The 10,772-nt window shown below is 43.6% G+C and overlaps 1 protein-coding gene across 2 annotated transcripts in view; it reads left to right on the forward strand.

Moving 5' to 3' along the window:
• Positions 1 to 10,163, forward strand: part of SREK1 (splicing regulatory glutamic acid and lysine rich protein 1) — a 95,926-nt gene extending 85,763 nt beyond the window's left edge. For both annotated transcript variants that reach the window (XM_077462652.1, XM_077462651.1), the window contains one exon: positions 9,702 to 10,163. In XM_077462652.1, the coding sequence (XP_077318778.1) occupies positions 9,702 to 9,717 (16 nt within the window). In that variant the 3' untranslated portion in view covers positions 9,718 to 10,163. The remainder of the gene's footprint in view (positions 1 to 9,701) is intronic.
• Positions 10,164 to 10,772: the final 609 nt, after the last annotated feature.

Genomic DNA, 10,772 nt, shown 5'->3' on the forward strand with positions numbered 1-10,772 from the left:
GCTTATGTATTCTGAGTGGGATCACCCAAATAAGCATTTTTTCCCTCCTAAAAAGTTTTCAACACTTTATCCTATGGAGGAAAAATTTACTAAGATGTGGAGTATACCAGCAATTGACGCTGCTATATCCTCTGTGAATAAAGGTTTGACTTGTCTGGTTGACAATGCGCAAATGCTTAGGGATCCAACTGATAAAAATTTTTTTTTCCTTGGCAGGTACAGTGGCTCAACCTGCAGTGGCAACAATTGGGGTATGTAAATCCTTGAGAGACCATTTGAAACGGGTGCTCAAGGTTTTCCCTGAACAGCAGGCCCAGGAGTTAGCCGAGCTGCCATTGGCTTTTTTTTTTTTTTTTTTTTTTTTTTTTTTTTTTTTTTTTGCAATTAACGCAATCGGAGATTCTATTCTTCAACCCTCTCGCCTTACGTTTGGGTTGGTACATATGCGTAGAATCTTATGCTTGAAAAGTTGGTCAGCCGAAGCGTGGTGCATAAAGCTCCTTGCTGGATTTCCTGTCCGCTGTCAAAAGCTGTTTGGGGATGATTTGGACAAATATATCCAGTGGGAAAAGTACCCATTTGCCAGTTAAGAAAGAGTAAATGTCCCTCATATAAACTGGCTCTTCAGTGCCAGGGGCATCAGCCTCCAGGCTGTCCTGATGGCCTCCCCTTTCAGGTTCAAGAGGTAAACCTCAGGGTCAAGCCCAGGGACAAAAGAAGTCCTGGGGGAGGAAACCCACAAGACAACGCTAAAGCCTCTTTATGAAGGAGTGCCCCCGCTCATTTGAGTGAGGGGGGGGGCGACTTCTGCTGTTCTCAAGGCTCTGGTAGGAAGAATTTTGAGACAGATGGGTGGTCTCCACAGTAGCTCTAGGTTGCAAACTAGAGTTTTGAGAATTCCTGTTTCCTCAGGTCAAATGTACCCCAAAGATCCAGAGAAAAGTCTCTCTCTCTCGCGCGTTAGACAGCTTTTTGTCGCAAAAAGTGATCATAGTGGTCCCCATGGAAGAGCAGGGGTAACCTTTTCACAGTGCCAAAACCAAATGGAGATGTCAGACCCTTCTAGATCTAAACCGGTTCCTGAAAATTTGCGATCTTTGCATGGAATCAATCCAATCGGTAGTCTCCATCCTACAAGGAGGAGAACTTCTGGCATCAATCGACATCAAGAATGCATACACGCATGTACCCATTTTCCCCGCTCACCAGAATATATCTTTGTTTTCGAAGTAGAAAAATGTAATTTTCAGTTTGTTGCCATGTAGCCTTTGTCTGGCTACTGCACCTCGGGTGTTTACAAAACGTCTGGCCAGATTAAGGACTTGAGGCATAACAATAATGGCTTTCCTAGATGACCTGCTCCTGATAGACCGTTCGGTAGCCTGCTTGGACCAAAGCATGGTCACCACAGTCAACTGCCTGGAATATCTAGATTGGGTCCTCAACCTAGAGAAATCTTCAACCACTTGGCGCCCAAGCTACGTCATATGACGTCGTGGGCTTTGTGGTGTTATATCTGAATGATGCCTGAGGCTACAAACATCATTCAGATCTCGGCATTTTCAGCCAGCGATTCCCTGCACCATAAGAACGATCATAGTGGATGTTCCGCCGTTTGATCGTTCTTACGGGCGGCGGGAGGGGACGTCGTTCCCGCTGCCCTCCGGTGCTTTTACCGACTCGCCGCTTCCATCGGTGAGTTGGTCACAGGATCCGCCGGCCCCCGAATAATAGAGATTTCCGGCGGACCAGATGGTCCCCGGAGTCTCTATGATCGTTCGAGGCCTCTGCATTCAAAATAACGGAGCCACCTTGGCTGGCAAGCCGTGATGTTTTTTTTTATTTTAGGCTTCCCAGCCTAGAGGTGAGATATGGGGTCTTATTGACCCCATATCTCACTGTAAATAGGTCCGATCATGCCATATTCCTATTACAAGGGATGTTTACATTCCTTATAATAGGAATAAAAGTAATCAAATTTTTATTTTATTTTTTTTAAGTGTCAAACTAAAAAAATAAAAGTGAAATTAACAATAAAATTTATTTTTAAAGCACCCTGTCCCCGTGAGCTTGTACGCTGAAGCGAACTAATACGTAAGTCCCGCCCACATATGAAAACTGTTCAAACCACACGTTGGGTATCGCTGCGAACGTTGGAGCGAGAGCAATAATTCTAGCCCTAGACCTCCTCTAACTCAAAACATGTAACCAGTAAAAAAATTTAAAGCATCGCCTATGGGGATTTTTAAATACCAAAGTTTGGCACCATTCCATGAGCGTGTGTAATTTTGAAGCGTGACATGTTGGCTATCTATTTACTCTGTGTATCTTCAGCTTTCGCATTATGCAAAAAAATTGGGCTAACTTTACTGTTTGTGTGTTTTTTTTGTTTTGTTTTTTTAAGCATGAAAACGTGTTCGAAAAATTGCTGCGCAAATACCGTGCGAGATAAAAAGCAACGACCATCATTGTATTGTCTAGGGTCTTTACTAAAAAAAACATATATAATGTTTGGGGGTTCTATGTAATTTTCTAGCAAAAAAAAAAAATGAATTTTATATGTAGGAGACAAATGTCAGAATTGGCCTGGATGCGAAGTGGTTAAAACCATTAAGAAGATTAGAATACTTGGGGCTGGTTATAGATACAGCCCAGAAGAGGTTGTTTTGTTTTTTTTCCCAGGCAAAGATCAGCGCCATAAGGGAGCTGGTTCCTGGTGGTCAGAGTAAAGAAGGGTCCTTCTATTCACCTTTTGTATGAGGTTGTTGGGGAAGATGGTAGCTTCATTTGAAGCAGTTCCTTATGCTCAGTTTCATTTGAGACTGCTGCAAAACCGTATCCTGTCTGCCTGGAACAAGAAGGTCTAAGCACTAGATTTTCTGATGTTTGTCGCCAAAAGTGCGCCAGAGCCTCAGTTGGTGGAGGAGATCCGAGAATCTGCAGAAGTGGAAATCCTTCTTACCAGTTACCTGGAAGGTGGTAACATGCCAGCCTTCGGGTTGGGGTGCAGGCCTGAATGAGGTGTCTGTCCAAGGGAAATGGTCCAGAACTGAAAGGACCTTGCCTATCAACATTCCAGAGATTTGGGCAGTGTACCTAGCCCTAAAGGCCTGGACATTCAGGTTGCAGGATTCTCCTGTCAGGATTCAATCCGACAATGCAACAGCAGTGGCTTATATCAATCACCAAGGGGGCACCAAAAGTCAGGCAGCCGAGGGAGAGGTAAACAATATCCTATCCTGGGCAGAAAAGTATGTGCCGTGCATATCGGCAATCTTCATTCCAGGGGTAGAGAAGTGGCAGATGGAATACTTAAGTCGCAAACAGTTGTTCCCGGGGAATGGTCCATTCACCCTGACATCTTCCTGGCTATATGCCAAAGATGAGGGATCCTGGATGTAGGTTTGTTTGCGTCCAGGTTCAAGAACCAAGTCGACAACTTTGTGTCAAGAACAAGGGATCCACTTGCTTGTATAACATATTCTTTGTGACCCCGTAGGATCAGTACTCACTGATTTATGCATTCCCTCCTATTCTGCTGCTACCTCAACTTTTTTGCAGGATTAAGCGGGAAAAGAAGCCTGTAGTTCTTGTGTCCCAGAAAATCTTGGTATGCAGAAATAGTAAAGATGGTGGTAGGGGCCCCATGGCCCCCTACCACCACGTCCAGAGCTGCTATCACGTGGACCAGTTTACATCCTACTTCGGCACATTGCTTATCTGGTGGACAGATTACCGGGAGGGGCTGGGGAAGACCCAGCTGTCATGGTGCACGTTGGCACCAATGACAGTCATAGGCAGATTGAGTGTCCTAAAAAAACGATTTTTAGGGACGTTTGGGTTCCTGGAGGACTGGACCAACTTCTCAGTTGATAACCAGTACTATAGAAGGGACAGACTGCACCTAAATGAGGAGGGTGCAGATCAGCTGAAGATGGCCAAAAAATTAGAGGGTTTTTTAAACTAGGCAATGGGGGGGGTCCAGAGGTAGAGATGGTCAGCGAGTAACATATTCCAGAGGGTAGTATTGGGGGCATTAGTGGTAGCTTGACCAAAGCACATAAACCCAAGGTAAGTATAGTAGCAAGTCCTAGTTGCAGTCTCGGAACACCCAATAAGAGGATAATATGTGACCGGTCTAAACTACGTGGCATGTTCACCATTGCCAGTAGCCTGGTGGACAAGATGGGTGAACTAGAGATATTTGTTGTGCGAGGAGGATTTGGATTTTGTGGGAATTTCAGAGACCTAGTTCAACAGCTCTCATGATTTGGCTGGCAAACATTTAAGGGTATACCCTTTATCGCAAGGATAGAGAGGGTAAAAAGGGGGAGGGGTATGCCTATATATCAAGAATAATGTACAAGTGAATGTGAGAGATGACATCACTAAGGGCACTAGGGAGGAGGTGGAATCCTTATGGGTAAGGACACAGTAATATTACAGTAGTGAAATGAGGTTTGGATTAACAGAAAATGCGCAATATGCATCAAAATGAAATTAGACAGGTGCATAAATTTGGGCACCCTCGTCATTTTGTTGATTTGAATACCTGTAACTACTTGGCACTAATTAATTGGAACACACCATTTGGTTTGGTGAGCTCATTAAGCCTTGAACTTCATAGACAGGTGCATCAAATCATGAGAAAGGGTATTTAAGGTGGCCAATTGCAATTTGTTCTCTTTGACTCTTCTCTGAAGAGTGGCAACATGGGGGGGGGCCTCAAAACAACTCTCAAATGACTTGATAACAAAGCTTGTTCTACATTATGGTTTAGGGGAAGGCTAAAAAAATTGTTATGGCAGAGATATATAAGCTCAGTGTCCAATGTGAGGTACATAGTGAGGAAATGGAAGACCACAGGCACAGTTCTTGTTAAGGCCTGAAGCGACAGGCCACATAAAATTATTGGAAAGGCAAAGGATGGTGAGAACAGTCAAAAACAGCCCACGGACCACTTCCAAAGACCTACAACATCAACTTGCTGCAGATGGTGTCACTGTGCATCCTTCAACAATTCAGCGCACTTTGCACAGGTAGAAGCTGTATGGGTGTGCTGCACACACGCCACAAACTGATTCGCTTGAGGTATGCAAATGCTCATTTGAACAAGCCAGCTTCATTTGGAATAAGGTGTTGTGGACTGATGAAACAAAGATTGAGCTATTTGGTCATAACAAGAGGTGTTATGCATGGCGGCAAGAGAACACAGCATTCCACTTGCCACCCACAGTCAAATTTGGTGGAGGTTCCATCATGCTGTGGGGCTGTGTGGCCAATGCCGGTACTTGGAATCTGGTTAAAGTTGAGGGTCGCTTGGATTACACTCAATATCAGCAGATTATTGAGAATAATGTTGAGGAATCAGTCACAAAGTTGAAGTTTTGTTGGGGCTGGATATTTCAACAAGAAAACAACCCAAAACACTGCTCTAAATCTACTTGGGAATTTATGGAGAGGAACAAGTACAATGTTCTAGAATGGCCATCCCAGTCATCAGACCTGAATATCATTGAACATCTGTGGGGTGATTTGAAGCGGGCTGTCCATGCTCGGCAACCATCAAACTTAACTGAACTGGAGATGTTTTGTAAGGAGGAATGGTCCAAAATACATTCATCCAGAATCCAGACACTCATTACAGGCTATATGAAGCATCTAGAGACTGTTATTTCTGCTAAAGGAGGCTCTACTAATATTGATGTGATTTTTCGTGGTGGGGTGCCCAAATTTATGCACATGTCTAATTTAGTTTTGATGCATATTGCGCATTTTCTGTTTATCTGTTCTGTTAAACCTCATTTCACTAATGAAATATTACTGTGTCCTTCAGTTATTTGATAGATCAAAATGAAATTGCTGATCTAAACACCCAAATATTTATAAATGACAATCATGGAAATTGTCGGTTTCCTAAACGTTTGCATAAAACTGTATATAGTGGTGTTCATGAGTTTACATACCCTAGCAGAATTTGAACTTTTCTTTCACTCATGGTTAGTGTTTGGCTGAAGCCATGTACTATATCAATCAACTGTGTTTACTCTCTTTTTTTTATGTTTACTCTTTTTAAATCATGATGGCAACAGAAACTACCCAAATGACCCTGATCAAAATGTTCATACCCCAGTTATTAAAACTGTGTATTGCCCTTATTAACATCAATGACGGCAAAGTCTTTTGTGGTATTTGTGCATGAGGCTCTTTATCTTCTCAGATGGTAAAGCTGCCCATTCCTCTTAGCAAAAAGCCTCCAGTTCCTGTAAATTCTTGCATGAACTGCATGGTTTGAGATCTCCCCAGAGTGGCTCAATGATATATTGATACTTTATTCTGCAGTAGCCAATGACAGGTCGACTTGGCCATGTGTTTTGGATCGTTGTCATGTTGGAATGTCCAAGTACGTCCCATGCACAGCTTCCTGGCTGAATGCAAATGTTCCTCCAGTATTTTTTGATAACCTACTGCATTCATCTTGCCATCAGTTTTGACCAAAATACCCGTGCCTTTTATAGCTCACACATCCCCAAAACATCAGAGATCAATCTCCATGTTTCCCAGTAGGAATGGTGTACCTTTTTATCATAGGCCTTTTTTACTCCTCTCCAAATGAAGCGTTTATGGTTGTGGCCAAAAAGCAAAATTTTGGTCTCATCGCTCCAAATGACTTCGTACCAGGTTTGAGGCTCGTCTCTGTGCTGTTTAGCGTATTGTAAGCGGGATATTTGTGTAGTAATTGCTTTCTTCTGGCAACTCCGACCATGCAGCCCACCTTTTTTCAAGTGCCTCCTTATTGTGCATCTAGAAACAGCCACGCCACATCTTTTCAGAGAGTTCTGTATTTCACCTGAAGTTATTTGTGGGTTTTTCTTTGCATCCCAAACAATTTTCCTGACAGTTGTGGCTGAAATCTTAGTTGGTCTACTTGACCGTGGTTTGGTTTCAACAGAAACCCTAATTTTCCACTTTGATTTAGAGTTTGAACACTGCTGATCAGCATTCTCAATTCCTCTATCTTTTTATATCCCTTTCCTGTTTTATACAGTTCAACTACCTTTTCTCGCAGATCCTTCTATTATTCTTTTGCTTTACCCAAAACTCAAAATCCAGAGACGTCCGTGCAGGACTGGAAGAAAGATGCAAGGGTCTGTCAGGACCTTTGCATTGACCTTTTTACACAGACTAATTACAAGCAAACAGATAACAGGTGAGAATGGTTACCTTTTAATAGCCATTCAAACCCATTTTGTGTCAACCTGTGTGCATGTCATCAGGCCAAAATCACCAGGGTATGTAAATTTTTGATCAGGGTCATTTGCGTAGTTTCTGTTGCCATTATGATTTTAAAAGAGTAAACACAGTTGAATAATAATAAATGGCTTCAGCCAAACGCGAACCTTGAGAGTCCATTCACACAGGGGCAACACGACTTCCAGCGCAACTTTTGGAGGTAACTTGGACACGACTTGAGTATGAATAACTGCGTGACTTGGAGTGACTTCAACAGGACTTGGGGTGACTTACAACACGACTTTAAGTCGCCCCAGGCCAGGCGACTTTGGCCGTGGCCAATCAGCGTATAATCGGCTCTTGAGGGGGAACTCCCCACCAAATTTTAAATAAAAAACCGGCATTGTTTCCCCCTCCGGGAGCATACCAGGCCCTTAGGTCTGGTATGGATTTTAAGGGGAACCCCTTACACTGAAAAGAACGGCGTGGTGGTCACCCCCAAAATCCATACCAGACCCTTATCGAGCAGCAGCCTGGCCGGTCAGGAAAGGGGGTGTGGACAAGCGATATTCCCCACCCTCGAACCGTACCAGGCCGCATGTAGTCAAAATGGGGGGGAATATGTGCTTTTGGGAAGGGGGACGCCCTGCAGCCCCCCACCCCAAAGCACCTTGTCCCCATGTTGATGAGGACAAGGGCCTATTCCCGAAAAACCCTGGCCATTGGTTGTCGGGGTCTGCGGAGGGCTTAGCGGAATCCGGGAACCTCCTTTAATAAGGGGACCCACAGATCCCGGCCCCCCCACCCTATGTGAATGAGTAAGGGGTACATCATACCCCTACCCATTCACCTGGGGGGAAAAAAGTCAATAAAAAAAATACACAACACAGGTTTTTAAAGTAATTTATTAATCAGCTCTGGGGGTCTTCTTCCGACTTCTCCGCTCTGTCCAGCCTCTTCTCCCACTCTCCGGCTGCTCCCGGGCTCCTCCGCTATCTTCTTGCAGCTTTTACTAGCGGAGGATCCCGGTCTCCTCCGTCTCTCTCTCTTCTCTCTCCTTTCTTCTTCCGATGTTGACACAATACTCTCCCGCTGAAATGTGGTGTGCGCAGAGACTTATATAGGTATGGGGCATGGTCAGCGGGTGATGTCACGGTGACCCCGCCCCTTATGACGTAAAGTCCCGGGTCATGCTGGGACCTACATAAATCTTCGCACACTGCATTTCAGTGGGAGAGAGCGTTGTGTCAACATCGGAAGAAGAGAGGAGGAGGATGGAGGAGACCGGGCTCCTCCGCTAGTAAAAGCTGCAAGAAGATAGCGGAGGAGCCTGGAAGAAGTCGGAAGAAGACCCCCGGAGCTGATAAATTACTTTAAAATCCTTTGTGTTTTTTTTTTTCTGACACTTTTTTTTTTCTCCCAGGTGAATGGGTAGGGGTACGATGTACCCCTTACTCATTCACATAGGGTGGGGGCCGGGGTCTGGGGGCCCCCTTATTAAAGGGGGCTCCCGGATTCCGATAAGCCCCCCACCCGCAGACCCCGGCAACCAACGGCCAGGGTTGTCGGGAAGAAGCCCTTGTCCTCATCAACATGGGGACAAAGTGCTTTGGGGTGCCCTGCGGCCCCTTCCCCAAAGCACCCACCCCCCATGTTGAGGGCATGCATCCTGGTACGATTCGGGTGAGGGGGGTGCTCGCTCATCCCCCACCCCCTTTCCTGACTGGCCAGGCGTAGGGGGCTCCCCTTAAAATCCATACCAGACCTAAGGGCCTGGTATACTCCCGGAGGGTGATCCCACAGCGTGTTTTTTATTTAAAATTTGCCATGGAGTTCTCCCTTGAGAGCTGATTATTCTGTAAGAGGTGACATTGGCGCTTCAATATAGATGAAGATCCGACTTGGAGGCGACTTCCATTGAAATTAATGGGTGCAAGTCGGACTGAAGTAGTACAGGAACCTTTTCTGAAGTTGGAGCGACTTCTTCAGTAGTGTACATTATGACTGCTCTAATTCACATACATTGATTTTTACATGTACCGCGCCATGGGGGGGACTTGAAGTCTGATCCAAAGTTGCCCCTGTGTGAATGGAGTCGAGTGAAAAATGTTTGTGTTTATCGTTCATATTCTCTGAAAAATGGACAAGAAATCATAAATTCTACCAGGGTATGTGAACTTAGAGAGCAAAATGGTGTAATTTGACCCTTATGCTGATTAAAATAATGATTCGATTGTTGTGTGTGTTTTTTCATATACTGTTTTTCTGGAACAGCTGGGCAAGTCTGTCTTGTGCTGGGATGTTTTTTTTTTTTCAATACTGTAATTTTGTATGATGGTTATAGCATTAACAGGAGGCACACTGCCATCTTTACAGTGTAGTGGCACCTACAGATTGATGAAAAGGTTTATTTTATGAAAAATTGTGAAGATAATTAAATTTTTTTTTTTTTTTCTTGTAATTTTTAGGAAAAGGAGCACATAGCAGTTCTACAATGGGAATGTAGAAGACAAAAATGAAGGGGTCCCTCAGTACGGTGGGATCTATAAACTAAATGAGGACGGTGCAGAAAGGAAAGCCAAAGTGGACTAAATCAACTGGGCACTGCTCCTCTAAGGACTCTTCGTTGCTTTCACTGAATGGGCATTATATGATGTCCTTACCACAACATTCACGTCTTTTTCTTTAGTAACTGTTTACCACAGTGTGATGGTAAGCGTATGAACTTATGAATTGGATCACAGGACTCTTCTTCATGTTCCAACATGTTTGGTTTAAAAACTAAACAAATTTGTGCTAATGATGACAGCCACCCTGTGAGCCCAGTCGGCCTGTTTTTTTGTTTTGTTTTTTAAACTACCATGGTGCAATCATTGTGAGACAAAGAATCAAGGTTTAAGAAAGTTGTATATAAAAGTTTTCTTATTTTATCTGCTCGTTCTTTTCACAAAGCATACAACTGCAACTGACCAATAATTGTTCCCTCTGGGATTTTAGTACAAAACCCCCCCAAAAAAACCTGTAATGTTACATGTTGACCTTGGAGATCATTTTTTTTTTTACCTTTTTTGCTCAATTTATGTCCATAAAATATACCAATTTATGATTGGGCTGGCCACATGATATTTAGGTAGAGCAGGCATGAAGCAATGGGCCAAATTGAATGGAATAAAGCCTTCAAATGGCTGCACTATGACCACACCAACATAACATCAGTAATTAACATTTATATAACTATTGCAAATTACACTTTTATGCCATAAAACATTTAACACTGAAGTGTTCTGTTGCAAAATTCTGAAATGGAGTATAACCATTTATCACTATTCTCACGCTGAAAACAGTCTAATTCAATGTTAGAACTCTTAGCTCATACATGATTCAGTTTTGGTGGAAGGAAAGAAAATCACAGTGAGGCCCCATTCACACTTGAGCATTTTGTAGCTTGTAGATCAAAGGTCAAAAACGCTCAACAAGCAATAACCTAATGTTTTTAATGGCCCTTGTTAACCTCTGAGTATCCTGTCACTTTTAGCAAA

This window comes from Lithobates pipiens, unplaced genomic scaffold, assembly GCF_037356315.1.
Source record: "Lithobates pipiens isolate NorthernLeopardFrog02 unplaced genomic scaffold, aLitPip1_a1.2 Scaffold_3, whole genome shotgun sequence".
NCBI classification, from domain to species: Eukaryota; Metazoa; Chordata; class Amphibia; order Anura; family Ranidae; genus Lithobates; species Lithobates pipiens.